This window comes from Crotalus tigris, unplaced genomic scaffold, assembly GCF_016545835.1.
Source record: "Crotalus tigris isolate CLP2741 ecotype Arizona unplaced genomic scaffold, ASM1654583v1 scf7180000018165.1400786, whole genome shotgun sequence".
Lineage (NCBI taxonomy): Eukaryota > Metazoa > Chordata > Lepidosauria > Squamata > Viperidae > Crotalus > Crotalus tigris.
Window position 1 is genome coordinate 937641 of NW_024096859.1, and position 19032 is coordinate 956672.

At 42.0% G+C, this 19032-nt stretch overlaps 1 protein-coding gene across 1 annotated transcript in view; it reads right to left on the bottom strand.

Annotated features, from left to right (window-relative positions):
• Positions 1–18518, bottom strand: part of DPP6 (dipeptidyl peptidase like 6) — a 570597-nt gene extending 552079 nt beyond the window's left edge. The window contains exon 1 of the mRNA XM_039348637.1: positions 17628–18518. Coding sequence (XP_039204571.1) covers positions 17628–17690 — 63 coding nt within the window. The 5' untranslated portion in view covers positions 17691–18518. The remainder of the gene's footprint in view (positions 1–17627) is intronic.
• Positions 18519–19032: the final 514 nt, after the last annotated feature.

The window sequence follows — 19032 nt, forward strand, 5'->3', positions numbered from 1 at the left end:
GCTAGTAATAGTAATAGTAATAGTAATAGTAGTAAAGTTGGAAGGGACCTTGGAGGTCATCTAGTCCAACCCCCTGCTCGGGCAGGAAACCCTAAACCATTTCGGACAAATGGCTGTCTAGTCTCTTCTTAAAAACTTCCAGTGTTGGAGCATTTACTGCTTCTGGAGGCAAGCTGTTCCACTGATTAATTGTTCTCACTGTCAGGAAGTTTCTCCTTAGTTTTAGGTTGCTTCTCTCCTTGATTAGTTTCCACCCGTTGCTTCTTGTCCTGCCTTCAGGTGCTTTGGAAAATAGCTTAATTCCCTCTTCTTTATGGCAGCCCCTGAGATATTGGAATATTGCTATCATGTCCCCCCTTGTCCTTCTCTTCGTTAAACTAGACATACCCAATTCTCGCAACCGTTCCTTATATGTTTTAGCCTCCAGTCCCCTAATCATCTTTGTTGCTCTTCTCTGTACTCTTTCTAGAGTCTCAACATCTTTTTTACATGGGAGGAAAGTCCCAATTAACCAACTGAAAATCTACACCCCAAACTTCTTTGGCACTTACAACTCATACTTTGAACATAAAGAGAAAAAAAGTAAAGGCACATGTAAAAATGGAGCAGGATTTCAATCATCCAGTCACTGAATGGAGCACTATTCAATCACAACCACCATTTTGATTTTTTTTTAATCCCATCCCATCCCTTTTAACCATTCCTGAAATATGCCTTCATAAGAATATGAAGTCCTGCTGCGTTGGATCAAGGTCCAGCTTGATGTCCATTTTATTTCCAAAGATTGTCCTAAAAGATGCTTTTTGGGTGCTCACAAGTATGATATGAAGATATAACCCTTTCCTGCTGCAGTTCATCGTCAACTTATATGGTACCCCAATCAGAGATAACAATGAATCTTCAAGACTCATCAATTATCTCAAGACTTATCTTCCACGAATCTATCCAATTCTTCTCTGACTGAAGAATTCCATAGGTTAAATCTATGCTATGGGATATGACACTACCCATCTCCTGTTTACAACACAGTCCTTTCAGCAGTTCCAAGAAGGTTCCACACCCATTTGCACTGTTCAGGTGACCCTGAGGGTACAAATAAATCTCTAATAATAATAATAATAATAATAATAATAATAATAATAATAATAATAATAATAATAATTTTTATTTTGCGGTCACAGACCAAAATGCAAGTGCAACAAAAGAAAACACAAGAAAAATATAATCACAAACAATGAACACCAGAAGCCTTGGCTAAAGCATTCTCCTCTAATAGCTGCAGCTCTTAAAAGAAATTTAGAAACCTGAGAAGTAAAATAGGAGGAGCCATCCCCTAAACAATATAAGACCAAATTACTAACATTAGAACCAGAGGGATCAATTCCAAGGAGAGGCAATAATTTAATTCTGACTGTGTTATACATAGGGCAGTATGATAAGACATGCTCCACAGTTTCAACTTCAGCCCTATCACAGGGGCATAATCGCTCACTAAATGGGAGCCTCTTGAATCACCCGTCGAGTAGTGCTGAGGGCAAGACATTGAAACAGGCTAGGGAAAAGACTCTTCTATACTTGGGGATGGTTAGTATATAGAAATAAGAGGCCATCCTCAATCCATAATTATTAGAATGGCTAAAGATCAAAGGGGAGAAGATTTTGTTGGCTTTGGCTCTTAAGTATTGCAAATCTATGTCCACAAGCCGTTGGACTACCCTAAACTGGGCGTCCTTGAGACCATAATCTCCCAGAGCATCCCCCATAAAACCTAGCAAATGGAGTTTCTTTGTCAGCTCCCTCTCCCAACAAGAAATATGAGAGTCAGCAAACACCAGGAGAGGTAGCTACCAGGGATTGCCGAAAAAAGCACCCGAAACCACCATTTGAAGGTATTAATCCACGCCATGCATTCGACTGAACGAATGCCCAATTCCAGGTACATCGAAGCAAATCCAACACAGGGAGGAAGACCCAGAAGTTTCCTAAGAAAAACAGCCTGGGTACTTTCAATACAATCCTTGAAGCCTCGTATCCATATGGGAATTCCATAAAGAGCTTGAGCCAGGGTTTTGGCTTTATATATACACAGAGAAGAAGGAATAAACTGGCCTCCTTGGGTAAAAAAAAAATCTTATAATCTGCTGATGGCTACAGGAGGCTGAATTCAGCACCTGGGTTCAATGATTAGTCCAAGCACCAGTATTCTGAAATTGAATACCTAAATACATAAAATGAAAAACCTGCCTAACAACATTACCATTGATAGCCCAGTTGTATAATTTCTGGGCTCTAGAGAATACCAATACTTTGGATTTGTCATAATTAATAGACAAATGGTCTCAGCACAGTAGGACCCAAATGCAGAAAGTAATCTTTTTAGACCGAGCCTTGATTGTGATAGAAGGACCGCATCGTCAGCATAAAGAAGAAGCGGAATCTTCGTATTTAACAACTTTGGGGCATGGGACTCAATGCGTTCAGTGTAAGAGGCTAGGTCGGATAAGAATAAATTAAACAGAAGAGGGGCCAGGACACAACCCTGCCTAACTCCGTTCTCAATCGGGGTAGGATTTGAAAGTTCTTCCTGCAAGCCGCACCTAACCTGGCTAGAGGTCTGATTATACAAAGATCTGATTAAGAACAAAAGACGTCTGTCAATAGAACTTTTATGCAATTTTGACCACAACAGTTCCCTAGGGACTGAGGCAAATGCTGCCATTAAATCAATAAAAGCAGTAAAGAGTTCGCCACCTGGTATAATAGTGTAATTATCAACCAGGTGTGCTAGGACAAAACAGTGGTCCAATGTGGCACAGCCCGCTTTAAACCAAATCTGCTCTGCACCAATAATGTTAGACTCCTCAACCCAAGTGAGGAGTCTATGTTGAAGATATTTAGCATACAATTTCCCAATGATGGAAAGCAGGCTTATAGGGCGATAATCGGCAGGGTTGTTCCTGTTTCCTTGTTTAAAAACTGGAATAATAATTGCTAGACTCCAAGAGATAGGAATCCTACCAGAGGAATTAATATGGATGAAGAGTGTTGCCAAAAGAGGAATCCACCACTCGGGATTAGACTTTAGCAAAATGGGGGGTATAGCATCGGGGCCAGGGGCTTTGCCTGACTTAAGTTCTGAGATAAGCTCAGCGATTTCAGCATGAGTCATGGGTTCAAGTGGCCTCAATGACTCTCAGAAAGAGAGCTAATGACCAGACGACTGCAAGAAATATAAATGTTTCCATCTTTTGTCATCATTCAGAACTGAAGAAGCTTCTTAGATGAGAAGCGAAGCATCTTCAAGCAAAAAACAAAGTCCAGTTCCCTTTTGACAAACAATCAAACAGACCAGTCTCTGACCCTGGCATCTCAAAACTGAACAGCCTTTGCAATTAACTTGATAAACATGTTCAAAATGAAAAAAGAGATACAGTGACACCTGCTTGAAATTGGTCTATTCTTTTTATGGAGTGTTACTATCACCCCTAAAAAGTCATATAGTGTATTCATATTTTTGTAAAAAAAATAAGTTTTAGCCATTGAATTATGACCAGGGATAGTTAATGGGAAAATTGGGCTTCTACACTGAGACATGGGTTGTGAGTGAATTATGCACAGGGAATGAGAAAAAAGCTGAGGTGGCGCAGCAGTTAGAGTGCAGTACTGCAGGCCACTTTAGCTGACTGTGTTCAGCAGGTCAGCGGTTCAAATCTCACCGGCTCAAGGTTGACTCAGCCTTCCATCCCTCCGGGGTAGGTAAAATGAGGACTCAGATTGTTGGGGGCAATGTAAATATATCTATATCTATATCTATATATATACATTGCTTACTGGTGTACACCGCTTAGAGAATGCTTGCACTTAAAGCGGTATATAAGTCTCATAAATAAATAAATAAACAAATAAACAAACAAACAAACCCTGGGCCTAATGCAGCTTCAGAAAAAGCCAGATTAAGACAGATGTTATGTTAGTCACCATTAAGAAAGGCATTGAAAATGAAATTGTTGATGCTGTAACACCTTGGAATCCATCTCGAGAACATTATGTACAGTTCTGGTTGCCATATTTTTTTTAAAAGAATATAGATCTTTTAAAAAATCAACAAGAACAACTAAAGCAGGGGTGTCAAACTCAATTTAATTGAGGGCCGCATCAGCATTGTGGTTGCCCTCGGGGAGTGTGGCCCACTGGGTGGGCGTGGATGGAGTGGGTGTGGCCTACTGGATGGGCATGGCCAGCTCTACATCATTCGTGTCAAGGGTGCCTGTGGGGACCTGGGCAGGAGTGGCAGATCTGAGGGTCTCTGGCAGAACGGGGTGGGACCAGGGCAAGCGCCAAAGCATGGTCCATTTCTTCATTCCTCACCTGTCCAGCATGCACCCAGGGGCTGGGGCCAACACAGCAGGAGCTGGTTCCTCACTGTTTTTAGACGGCCTTGTGGAGCTAAGACTTAATGTGTTTCAGCATAGATGGCCACAACAAAATTGTACATTGGCTCCTGGCCAGCCTGGGCTAGGGCTGTTCCCTCACTTTTTCCAGGATGGCTTCGCAGGCCACATGAAACCACTTTGCGGGCCGCATTTAAACAGAGACTGTTTAAAGCAGCTGTGTCTTTTACAGGGATATTGCAGATTCCCTCCTTGTCTGTAGTATGATCTCAGGAAAAGGCACAAATCCCCCTCCCAGCAGGGGCTATATGAGTGCCCCCATCTGCTCTGGAAGCACTTTTTCCTGGAATCTGAAGCACCACATAGCCTTTCTCACTGTCATGACTGGCAACTTTTTTTAAGCCTATAGGCAAATTATCAAGAAAAGTGCTATTTATACCAGTGTGGGCTTTTAAGAGTATGTTGAATCCGTTATCTTTAAAAAGCACAATTTAAATTATTATCTTTAAAAGCATAATTTAAATTGGAATCTTTAAAAGCTCACTGTAGTTTAATTTCAGTCACTCGTGATGTAATGAAGGCAAAAACATCATCTTTCCTATCTACTACATGATTTAAATCCAAAGAGGGCTTGGAATTGCAGCCTCTACTCTGTTGGTACTTCCTCTGCAGGAATTTTCTGGCTCCCTTTAAAATTAAGAACAACTCTCTATGCAGAGCGTACTATGAAGGTTCAGCCTCCTGCTTTTTGGATTGCTAACGCCATTTGGAGCCAGGTTCCCCAAAGACCATTAAATGCCATTCCCATCCATCACATTCTCCTCCTTCTGAAGTCTCCTTCATCACCAATCTCCATGATGTGGAGCAGGTTTTCTTCACTTACATCTCTAATGCATTTCTCCATAACGGCTGAGTAAAACCCATTAATCCCTCTAATGTCCCCATCAAACTGCCTAAACACTTAGCTTTCTTGTTCATCATATTTGACCTGTCTTTTACGTCTTACAAAAGAACATCCCTTCATTTTGCCAGAAAAATAATAACTGCAGAAGGAAAATAAAATGCCCTGAATTGGCTACTATGATACAGAATGGAAACTTTTCTTCCGTGTATCTGAAGTGAACAAACCAACCAAATCACATCATATATTAAGATGTGGCAAGGTAATGAGGCTCGGAGCAAGTTAGCTATGGATTATAGTACCAATGAACCAGGTATGGTTTGCGTTTCTGTAAATGGAAATATTTATGAAGAGAAAATACAATATACTTAAGTTTGTTGGTGGAAAGAATATTAAGCTTTTTCCTTGTTTGTGGCTTATATTGACACCAGAATATTCTGGTGTTCCAACAACAACAACAATAATAATAATAATAATAATAATAATACAAAGTAGCAACAATGGTGCATTGGAAGATCTGCAAAAAATATCATTTGCCTGTAAGCAAAAACTGGTGGGATCATAAAATAGAGAAAGTCGTAGAAAATGATAAAATTAAACTGCTCTGGGACTTCAGAATTCAAACAGACAAGCACCTGCAACATAACACCCCAGACTTAACAATTGTCGATAAGAAAGACAAAAAAGTCTGGATAGTGGACGTGGCAGTGCCTGGAGACAGCAGAATAGAAGAGAAAGAACTGGAGAAGATAACAAAATACAAAGACCTACAAATAGAAATAGAAAGACTGTGGCAAAAGCAAGCAAGGGTAGTACCAATAGTAATAGGCTCCTTGGGTGCAATCCCAAAACAGCTGGAGCACCACTTGAACACCATTGGCATTGACAAATTCGCTATTAGTCAATTGCAAAAGGCGGCCTTACTAGGAACTGCTTCCATCTTGCGACGATATCTATAATACCATCAAACATCCACATCTGCCTATCCCAGGTCCTGGGTAAGAACTCGATAGGTAGACACAATGCCAAATCCAGTCTGAACATCTGGCTGACTGTGCGATGATCCATAATAATAATAATAAAGTTGGAAGGGACCTTGGAGGTCATCTAGTCCAACCCGCTGCTCAGGCAGGACACCCTATACCATTTTAGATAAATGGCTGTCTCTTCTTAAAAACGTCCAATGTTGGAACATTCACCACTTCTGGATGCAGGTTGTTCTACTGGTTAATTGTTCTAACTGTCAGGAAGTTTCTCCTTAGTTCTAAGTTGCTTCTCTCCTTGATCAGTTTCCATCTGTTGCTTCTTGTCCTGCCTTCAGGCGCCTTGGAGAATAGCTTGACTCCCTCTTCTTTGTGGCAGCCCCTGAGATATTGGAACATTGCTATCATGTCCCCAATCGTCCTTCTCTTTGTTAAACTAGACAATACTCAATTCCGGCAACTGTTCCTTATGTGTTTTAGCCTGCAGACCTCTAATCATCTTTGTTGCTCTTCTCTGTACTCTTTCTAGAGTCTCAACATCTTTTTTACATCGTGGTGACCAAAACTGGATGCAATATTCCAAGTGTGGCCTTACCAAGGCATTGTAAAGTGGTATTAATACTTCACGTGATCTTGATTCTATCCCTCTGTTAATGCAGCCTAGCACTGTGTTGGCCTTTTTTGGCAGCTGCAGCACACTATCTCGAATCCTTTCACACTCACAAGAGATCTAAGTCCAGCCCAGCTTGAATTCCTTTGACTTTTATTTATCACCCATTCACTTTTGACTGTTAGTAATTCAGATTCTTGTAGAGAGCTTTAGCATTCAATAAACCAATTCATTTGAATTGCCTGGATTCCTGATTTCCTGTGCTTGACAGTTGCACTTTGATCATATAATGATGATATGATAATGCATTTGTAATGGGATGTGTAGGTGACCTTGGGAGATGAGGGGAAGAGTTGCTGCTTAAGAAACAATCAGACAAGGGAACTGGTGACCCCCAATGGATTAACAGAGGAAGAGACTTAGGAAGGACTTGTCCTAATTGATCAGGTAGTTCAGTGTTTCCCAAACTTGACAATTTTAAGGCATGAGGACTTCAACTCCCAGAATTCCACAGCCAGCAACGCTGGCTGTGGAATTCTGGGAGTTGAAGTCCTCATGCCTTAAAATTGTCAAGTTTGGGAAACACTGAGGTAGTTAAAAGGAGTGGCAGGAAGACCTTTACACTTGCAAGATTCTGTTAATGTAGCCTTATTATAATAAAGTGGAATTAGCTAATTATGTTTCCTGCCTTGTTTACCCAGAAAGGGTGGCCGTGCTGCAGTGAATTCAAGACTGAAACAGTATTAGGTCTTTCCTTCACATTCTGAAAAATAATGACTCTGGCCTACTTAATCCACCATGTAAATTTGTAACATGCTTGCTAATGTACATGCACACACACATATACAATCTTGCTCAGCCACTGGTAGATTCATAGGTGCCTATATTTTAGGATGGAGAACTAGCAACACTGTTACTTGCACATGACCACTACAGTATATGGGATTTTCCTGTTCTTTCTACAATTCTTGTCTGCAGAGAAATATATCTGCAAAATCAAAACACAACTGAATGACTTTCTCTTTGACTCAGAGGTGGAATTGATCTTCTACAGTAAAGAAAACAGAAGCTTGCAAAGCAAGAGGAACAGCAGAACCAAAAGAGGAGGAGGAGGAATAGGCACAGATCTGGATTTAACATGGTGAATATTAGTCCAGGGTTGCAGGAGTGAGGGAGTCTTCCCCAGAGAGCAAAAAGAGAGTAGAGTTTGGAACATCTGCAAATCAGACCCTCCCTAGCAATTCACAGAATATGTTCTATAGTTATTGCAGATAATAGCTTCAGTCTGGCAAGATTCAGTCTGTAGGTGCGCAGAAATAAAAGAACTAATTCCACATAGTTCTTTGGGTTCTTTGGGTTTGACACTTAAGTGGCTAAATTTGACCTGGAACAAATACGGTCATGCACTTAAACCAAAGTGGCCTTTCCTTGGAATATTTATTTGTTTAGAAAATGTCTAAATAAATTTATATGATTACCCAACTCACAGTGACTCAAGGCAGCTCACAGAAATAAAACTCCAACACAACCCAATAAACCCTCAACCCCTTGGAGACAACCATCAAACCAGCTACCATTTGAAGGGCTCCATATTACATTAGGGTTCCAGGCCTGTTGGCAAAACTATGTCTTCAAGATCTTTTATAAGAGTGTCAAAGTGGGGGCCAATCTTATTTCCAGAGGGTTGATGCCCCACAAGGAGGAAGCCACCACAGAGAAGGCCCTTCATTTTGGTCCCAAAAGATGGATCTCCTTGAGAGACAGGGCCCATAACATACCCTGCTTCCTTATCTGATGGGTTAAGTCAGTGGTTCTCAACCTTTTTAATGACGTGACCCCCAACCGGTCGTAAGTTGAGGACTACTCAACCGGTCGTAAGTCGAGGACTACTCAACTGGTGCAGCACCGTTTGCAGAATGGGACTTTTGGCGGGGTCAGCAGGGCAGAGACAGCCTGGACAATTCCTATTGGCTTTTGAAAGCCAATAGAATTGGACTCTATTCAAGAGAGTCTAATTCTATTGGCTTTCAAAAGCCAACAGAATGAAAGGGAGTAGCACAGCTAAGGAAAAGGGGGAGAAAATGGCAAACTGCGTTGTTTGGCGACCCCTGTGAAATTTATTTATTTATTTATTAATAAAATTTATATGCCGCCCAATCCCTAGGGACTCAGGGCGGTGTACAAAATTAAAACAATAAATATAACAATAAAAATGAGTGCATTCATACAACATGTCCCAATCGTGTCCCGCCCCCCCCCCAGGGACATCAACCCCAGGCCTGCTGGAACAGGAGAGTTTTAATGGCTTTCTTGAAGGCCGGCAAGGTGGGAGCAGTTCGAATCTCGGGGGGAAGTTGATTCCACCACGTCGGAGCCACCACAGAAAAGGCCCTTCCCCGAGGGCCCGCCAGCCGACATTGTCTGGCGGACAGGACCTGAAGGAGGCCCAATCTGTGGGACCTCACCGGTCATGGTCGTTTGACCCCAAATGGGGTCCCGACCCACAGGTTGAGAACCACTGGGTTAAGTAGATATAACTGGAAAAAGATGGTCCAGCTGAGGAGGGTGGCCTCTGATGACATTGGGACACAGGGAAACTCCTCTCCTAAGATGTTTCTGATGGATGCTGCCTAAATGCCTGAAATCACATTTTGCCTTTCAAATCCAGGTCTAGTCAATAGCAATTCTCTTTTTAACTATCTCAGCTGTAGTAGTATCCATTTCTACCACAGCAGGGGTGTCAAACTGCCCACGCCCACCCCAGCTCCAGCAATGGGGGGGTGTCGCTATATGTTGTGACACATCACGTGACGTGGCAGGTTTGACACCCCTGTACTACAGTATCATTCATCCTGGCATGGGCTATCTGAGCTTCTGTTACAGCTGCTTTAGAGGGTTATCTGATTTATGATTTGGCTCTAACTTATCTCATTCCTCACTGTGAATTGACTGTAAATGGATGGCAAAACTCAGATTACAGTTTTCTGAAAAAGACTTCTTCTCTATTGGATGAATTCTTCATTTCCTTAATTTAGTTAATTTTTTTTTTGTACTTGTCTGCTTTTTTTAACTTCAGCAACTTTCAATAACTTTCAGTGGAAAGATAGCATATAGATTTAGTAAATAAAATAAATAACTAATTCTTATGCAGCATTATAAGAATGCTGCATAGGTTTTTTTTAAAAAAGCAGCTTTGCAAATAAATGATCATTGTTTTATTAGTTTCATGTATCTCAGCACATTTTTCTTAGTATTGGTTAGTTGCATTTTTCCACATGTACTTTTAGCAGTTATAGTACTGCTTTTATTATATTTTTTAATTAATTAATCAAATTTATACAGCCATCTCACAATTGATGATTCTGAGCAGCATACAGTAGTTACTCCTCTTATTGTTTTTTATACTAAAATAGTTAAGCATACAAATATATTTAACCTGTAAAATATTTTTTAAAAAATGTATCAGGGCTCTTATGTCAATGCTGAATAAAAGTGATAACTGTACTATGAAAAGTCCAGTTTTAAAAATGTTCTTCACTGAAGAACCACTTTTGATGGCAACTATTCTTTTCACTGCTTATTCTCAATTATTTCCCTTTTGCTTTCAGCCTTTTGTTGCATTGTATTATTTCTAGACTCTGAAAAGCTTCTTTGCAATGAACTCAGTCACGGATAGAGATGCTGTATTTAATTGTTTCAGATTACACAGTAAAACATGCTTTCAAATAAATATTGTCCTAGTGTGTCTAAAATATATACATATTCTATTAACCAGTGAATATTTTGATTATGTGCTATCAAGACAGGATTGATTCTTAGTGGCCACATACAAATAGTCCTCAACTTATGACCACAACTGAGCCCAACATTTCCATTGCTGAGCAAGGCTGCTGTTAAGTGTGTTTTGCCCCATTGTATGACCTATCAGTTGTTAAGAAAATTACTGCAGCTGTTAAGCAAATCACACATTTGTTAAGTGAATCCAGCTTTCCCCCATTGACTTCGCTCATTGAAAGCCAACTGGGAAGGTCACAAACAGTGACCCTGAGACAGTGTAACTGTCATGCCAGTTTCCAGGTGTCTGAGTTTTGATCACATGACCACTGGGATGCAACAATGGTTGTGTGAAAAATAGTCATGTCACGTTTTTCAATGCTGTTGTAACTTCAGTCACTAAACAAATGGTTGTAAATCAAGGACTACCTGTAGATTTTCTCCAGAAGGTCTGTCCCTAATCTGATCTTCAAGAGCACCCAAATCACCACTATAACTGAGTCCATTCCTCCCTTACTGCTGCTCATCTTCTTCTCTTGCTTTCCACCATTCCCAGCATCTAAGCATTCTTTAGAGATTTAAGTTTTCTCATTGAATAATTATAGGCTATCAAGTTGGTGTCAACTGTTAGTGATCACATAGATTTTCTCCAGGACAATCTGTTTCTCACCTGGTCTTTCAGCTCTTCCAGTTGTTCACCCATTACCACTGTAACTGGGTACATCCATCTTGTTGCTAGTCACCATTTTCCTTTGCCTTCCACCATCCCCATATTTACAATTCTGATAGTGTCTTGGTAAAATAGGTATTAACTCAGAGAGAAGAGAGAAGGCAGTTAGAAAGAAAATAAAATTCCAGGTTAGTGTGTATGTGTGTGTGTGTGGATGGATGGATGGATGGATGGATAGATAGATGGATGGATGGATAGGTAGGTAGGTAGATAGATAGATAAATAGATAGATGGATGGATGGATGGATGGATGGATGGATGGGTAGGTAGGTAGGTAGGTAGGTAGATAGATAGATAGATAGACAGACAGACAGACAGACAGACAGACAGACAGATAGATAGACAGACAGACAGACAGACAGACGGATGGACGGACAGACGATGGACAGACGGATGGACAGATGGACAGACGGATGGACAGATGGACGGATGAATGGACAGACAGACAGACAAACAGACAGATAGATTAACCCAAGACAGGAAATTATTCAGTGGCTAGAATTCTTGCCACCTAAATTGCTTTCTTCTCAATGAATTTTGCTAAAGAATCACTTTTAGGCTCAGGCAGATGGCAAAAACATGAAAAAGGAGGCAGGGGCAATTATATTGATTACTGATTGAATAATTGCTCATGAAGCTTTGCACAAGTTCTTGAGCATCTGAAAATCTAAAGCAATGGTGCCCAACCTTTCAGGCTCCCAGGACTGGCAGGGGTGGAACAGCAGCAAGGGATGGTGGGTTTCATGCTCACAACCTAGATCCTATGCATGCACAAATGAAGCTTCACCTACTCCACTGATGGACCGGGGTTGGGGACCCTGGTCTAAATAAAAAAGAACAGCCCATATATCTATCTATCCACATATGTATATACAGAATTTTTAATTTTTTCAGTTGCGTTCTGAATTTAAAGTTCTAGATTTCTTCATATAGTAAATAATATAATTTTGTATTCCAGATTTTATATATACACTATATTTACAATGTAATCTTATGCTTATCTACTCAGAAGTAAGTCCTGGTGAATTTAAGAATGCTTTCTCTTAGGTAGGTAAATACTGGGTGAAAGACATAATGATTAGGACACTTTTCCTTAAGCTGATTCCACCGAGATGTGTGATAGTATCGCAATTCTGGGAATTTCCAATCATTCTGAAGAATAACAAGTTGGGAAAGCTCTAGTAGATGTATCTTGAGTTGTGTTGTTTTTCTGGTTCTGTTCTGAAAAAGTGAAATTTTCTTTCAAGTTTGCACCGAACCCTACTGCTGTGTAATGCTTTATGTTTGAAAGCAAAAAGATGCTTCAGAGCTTGAGAGATCATGCAGATACTACTTGCCAAAGTTGTTGTTGTTGTTCTCTTTCTCCTGACCTGGCCTACCTTTGAGAGACAAAGGAAGGGGAAAACAAAAAAGAAACATAGCTCAAATTAAGTTATACCAACAGCATTCACCGTACTGTGCAATTGGGTCCCGTTTTCTGTGCATGTATTGGTGATCCTAGCTCATTGGTATTTGCTATTATTAGCATGATGGCTTTAACCTTGGAGCGCTGTCGCCATGCATTCAAAGGATTCAAAGATAAAGAAGGAAAGTGCCTGTTTTACTGGATGCTATTCAGGAACTGAAAAGCTATTTTTATGCATATGCTGTTTTCATTCTCGATGTTGGTTTTAGCATGTGTGAGTGTTTCTTGTTGCTGGAAAAAAATCAATAAATAATAAAAACGTTTGGATTTAACAGACATTTGGATTTAATAGACAAACAATTCCATCAATTAGTCTGTTAAATTAAAGGCTTTCTATGCTTTAAACAACCAAGATGTCCATACCTGCCATGTTCTTATTTAATTTTTAAGTACCTCAGTATTATGTAGTTGTATTGGTTTTATTATGTGATATAATCTTCACTAAAATTATTGGAAAAATAAAGGAATATAAGGAGTTGAAATTTGCACCAGTATTGACCATTCTTTTGGAGAACACCAAGGCTAAAATCTGAGATCTCTTAAGAATTTATTGTGCAAAGGAAAAAAATCTCCATAAGAAATGATTCAGTTTTGCTAAATATTAGGAAGATGATTGAGAGCCAATCTGATATAACTGTTAACAAACCAGTCTAGAAACTGGGAGACTGTTAGTTCTAGTCCTACTTTAGGCACGAAGCCAGCTGGGTGATCTAGCCACATTATCTCAGCCCCAGAAAGGTGCCAATGGCAAATCACTTCTAAATCTGGTCAAGAAAACCGCAGGGATTAATCCAGGCCATCACCAAGAGTCAACATTGATTCAAAAGTACGAAAAAGATAATGAAATAGAGTGGATAATTCAAAAGTCTTTTTCATTCAATAGAAGGTCCATTGTTATACCATCCCACTAACCCGGTTTTTAAAAAAAAGATACATGTCTTCAGGGTGATATAATGAACCACAGCATGTGGAATGATAAAATCAATGTGTTTTTTTTCTTAACCCCCCCCCTCCTTCTGCAGTTGAATGACCTCACCAATGATGGTGTGATTTAAGGGCACCTGCCAGCTGTTACTGGGTGTAATCCTTCTTTGTTGTCCACAAAGGGTTTTTATTTCCACATTTAACTCGATATTTAGAGCAATCAGATTTAATTTTTTTTAAAATCCTGCCTTTATTATTATTTATTTATTTATTTATTATGTTTTATGCCACTCATCTCCCCTATAACATGAGTCTATTATTTACAAATAACACAGTGACCCTACCTAATATTCCTTTCTTCCTTCTATTTTCCCCACAACAACAATCCTGTGAAATGGGTTGAATTGAGAGAGACTGATTGGCCCAAAGTCACCCAGCTGGCTTTCATGCCCAAGGCAGGATTAAAACTCACTGCCTCATGATGACTGGCCCAAAGTTATGCTGCTGGCTTTCAAGCCTAAGGAGGGACTAGAACTCACAGTCTCCTGGTGATTGGCCCAAAGTCACCCAGCTGGCTTTTGGGGCTAAGGGAGGACTAGAACTCACTGCCTCATGATGATTGGCCCTAGTTACGCTGCTGGCTTTCACACCTAAGGAGGGACTAGAACTCATAGTCTCCTGATGATTGGCTCAAAGTCACCCAGCTGCCTTTGGAGGCTAAGGGAGAACTAGAACTCATCGCTTCATGATGACTGGCCCAAAGTTATGCTGCTGGCTTCCATGCCTAAGGAGGGACTAGAACTCACAGTCTCCTGGTGATCGGCCCAAAGTCACCCAGCTGGCTTTGGGGGCTAAGGGAGGACTAGAACTCACTGCCTCATGATGATTGGCCCTAGTTACGCTGCTGGCTTTCACACCTAAGGAGGGACTAGAACTCACAGTCTCCTGATGATTGGTTCAAAGTCACCCAGCTGGCTTTGGAGGCTAAGGGAGAACTAGAACTCACCGCTTCATGATGACTGGCCCAAAGTTATGCTGCTGGCTTCCACGCCTAAGGAGGGACTAGAACTCACAGTCTCCTGGTGATCGGCCCAAAGTCACCCAGCTGGCTTTGGGGGCTAAGGGAGGACTAGAACTCACTGTCTCCTGGATTCAAGCCTGATGTCTTAACATTAGACCAAACTGGCTCTAAAGTCCACACATTTTAAAGTTGCTGATATTGAGAGTCACTGGTCTATACATGGACTAAAAGATTAAAAAGCTACCGTGTAAAGATATGCCTTCTTTTTTCTAATATTGTCTCAAACTACATAGTTCTGGGGATTGTTACTGAACTGGGCCTCACACTAGATGCCTCCGAATTAGGAGGGGAAGAGGGCATATATAGTTTTAGAGCCTGTATTAGCTACTGATTAGTAGAAGGCCCCTACAGATAGATCTTGCCTTACAACCATTCATTTAGTGACTGTTCAAAGTTTCAAGGCCCTGAAAAAGTGACTTATGACCGTTTTTCACATTTGCAGCCTTTCCATGGTTACATGATCAAAATTCAGATGCTTGGCAACTGGCTTGTATTTGTGACGGTTGCAGTGTCCCAGGGTCATGTGATCACATTTTGCAAACTTCTGACAAGCAAAGTCAATGGGGGAGCTAGATTCACTTAACAACCATGGAAAAGGAAGGTTATGAAATGGGGTATAACTCACTTAACAACTGCATTGCCTAGCAACAGAAATTTTGGGCTCAGTTGTAGTCATAAGTCGAGGACTACATGATTAGGACTGGTTTCATCCTTATGGTATGATTTCATCCTTATGGACTCTTCAGGTTTATGTATTGCCCAAACTACATAGCAGTTAACCTGCATAGGAATTGGAGTTTGTTCAAAGCAGAACTGCATTCCCCTTTGAAGACCAGATTCATTGCTGGGTATTTATTTTTATGTATTTATTTAAAACATTTACCTAGCCACCCATCTTCTAACAAATTCTGCTCTCAGTCAAATTGTTTCTGGATTCTACTTTAACACTAGATGTTCAAAATGGTGTAAGGACCTCAGAGAGCATTTTATCACTTTTCTCTTCCTTGTCAGCTGTAATTATTCCTATCTAAGCCCATGTTTTAGCTGTCCCACAGTTAGACTACTGTAACATGTTATACATGGGACTGCCCTTGAAGATTAATAAGATGCTTCAGGTAAGGAGTAAGGAAAACGACCTTGATATGCAAAACATACCTGAAGCATTTTATTTAGTCCACAGGGATAAAGATATTGTGGAGCACTTGGTGCTCTCTGAGCTTGGCTGTTTGTTTGAAGATGTTTTATGCTAACACTCGTTACTTAATTGGGTAATGAAACAACAAATAACCAAGTTCAGAGACCACCAAGGCCTCCACAGTTCAACATATATTCTTTTCTATTGATACAAATACATATGTAGAAGTGATTCAAGTAGACGCCTTCCTAATTTACTAAACTGCAAGGAGAAAGATGCACAGCAGAACCAGATTTATGAGATGCTGTTCTTATAGGCTATCTCAATCAAGGTAACTTACCTGTGAAGTTGATTCCTATCTGATCTACCTACTGAGACAGACAATCTACTATGTAGACAGTTGTAACAGCTGGAATGTTAAGAGATCCATCCAATTTACAGTGATTCTAATGGAACTGCACAGATAATCTATTTGCTCTGGGATCCAGTTCAAGATTTTGATATTTTTAAAGCTATAAATATTAGGGCTCTGAGCACTTAAGGAATTTGCCTGTAGCTGCTTGTCCCATCAAGATCTGCAGTTAGGACTGTGGGTATTAGAATAAGATTCTCCACTTTTAAGGTAGCTCACATAAGCTAGAGAGCCCACCAAGATATAATGATACCCAACCTAGCATCCTAGACATTTTTCATTGGTGTTGAGTATTTTAAGATGTTTATCTCACTGTATTTTTTATTTCTTTCTCATGATGATTTTGAGATGGTATTTTTATCATTTATTATATAGCTATATCAGTGATGATCATCTTGCCTCTAAATGACTTTTCCCCAAAGCATCTTTGTGTTAGTGAACAGAAAGGATACCCTACCTTCAGTGAAACCCAATCTGTGGGGAGGTTGTGAGAAACCAGCTGCTGCCTTGTCATGTATAAGAGACCACACACACAAGATCCAGCACACTTTTCAGTAACATATATTTGCACCTTTCACAGCGTTTATTTCCACTCCTTCCCATTCCACCAGCCAGAAAATGCGGAAATGCCAAGGACTCAGTCTGGTCCCGGGCAATTCACGCTAATTCCTCAGCTAAGATGCGCTGGAAACGCGCGGCAGGAAAAAGAAGAGGAAACGCGATAAAAAGAAATAGCTTGGAATAACTTGGAAAGCAAGACACGCCGTCGCGATACACCTCCAGCTTTACTCTTGCAAACCTCTTCCAAGAAGAACCCCCCCCCCGTGCGCGCGCAGCTACGTGCAAAGCTGGGGGGGGGGAACCACGGCGTTGCGTTTTTAGACCTGCTCTAACGCGGCAAAGTACAGTTGGCAAAAGCCCAGTCTTTCAGGTGAAGCGCGCCATTCTCAAAACCTTTCCTAGGAAACAGCGTGTAAGTGTATATGCTTTTTTTTTAAAGCGTAACTGTTTTTTAAAAGCATAATTGGGTGCACGCACGCGCGCCCTCAACCTGCCAATAACTTAGCTGTGTAAGAAGCCAACGGGGGGCTGTCCCCGTTTACACACACACACCCCTTCCTCTTTGTGCACCCCAACTTTCCCAAGGCACATTCGGGGCTTCCTTTTTCTTTTTCTTTTTTTTTCCTTTTTAACCACAGAAGCCATCAGCTTCCCACATACCTTCATTCCTCCTTTGCCGCTGGGGCACCGGACGGTGTTGGAAATGCCGGCCGTCTGGTTCATTTTGCGAAGTTTGGCGGGAGAAGGAGGGGGAGAGGAAGGTCCTTCGAAGTTTTCAACCAGATGCTTTCTTCCCTGACGAGTGGGTAGCGTTGGAAAGCGGACAGGGAAGCCCAGCGGGCTGCTTCCTCTCGCGTGGGGACCCGGAAGGGGGTGGCTGAGGTGGCGCTGCGTTTCCCAGGCAGGGGTGTCCAGAAAAAGCGCGAGGAAATCCGGCTTCCCTTTCTGGTGTGGAAGGCGAAGCTGACGGAGCCGCGGCAGCCTCTTCGCCGAAGGTTTTGCTTGGAGAGTGGCTGGACTTTCCGCAGTAGAGGCGCTCCACCTCCACGCGGCCGGGAACCCGAAGTTTCTGCGGGAGGAGAGGGCGAGGCGGGAGAGGACGCGCTGCTAGGCGCGGCGCCAAAGATGCCGCTGGCTCGGAAAACCGCTCTTCAAGAAAATGGGTCTATTGCCCATGCTGGGGATACCCGGCATCCCCCCCCTTCTTCAGTCCCTTGGTTGCGCTGGGGGGGGGAGATTGTCTTCCTTCCAGCCGGAGCTTTCCTCACCCCTTTTCCCCTCACGCCCGGCCACTCTGAGGCGAGGCTGTTTGGCAGCGGTGGGGGGTTCCTTAACTGGCCGGCAAAGACACGAAGCTCAGCCGCCGCCCCTTCCCCTGCCGGCTTCCTGCCCTGCCGCAGAAGGCGCTTTCTGACGAGCGGTGCGTGACCCAGCCCGATGCGGAGCTGAAGTGCCTGTTAATGGCCAGGTAGCCACGCCGAGCCGGAGAGGCGGGCCGGTAGCAGCGGCGTAGGGGACCCCTCGCCCACCACAGGCTCCACGCTGGCCGAGCAGAGCTTCCTTCATGGTTTGAACCCTACAGCCCGCCTTTTCTACAGGCTTAGCCAGCTATGAATCCTGTTGGATTGCAGAAACCCGCTTCCCGCAAAGCCTGGGCCAGTCAGGCCTTCCAGGGCAAAATGCCAGCTGTCTACAGCTGGTTTCTACAGCGCGGGTTTCTGAAAGTTCCTTTCTTTCCGTGGTCCTGAAATTCCTTGACTTTAAAAGCTGGACTGCACTTTTTACTTCTGTCCTAATATCCCCTCCCCTCCTTGATAGCCTCGGAGATGCTGGTTTGCACTTCTCGAGCGCTCTTCTTGAACACTGAACATTTTTTAAAGGAACCAGATCTTCCTTGCAGCCATGGGCACCTCGCTCTGTTACCCAAATCTGGTGTTCCTGAGAACGGTTGGATGACCTCCTCTCTTGAGAGAAAGTTGGGGAGAGCACTTTGTAGTTTGTTTGCCGCAATCTTGAACCTATAAGACCTGTAGAGGCTCTTGAACCTATAAGACCTGTAGAGAAA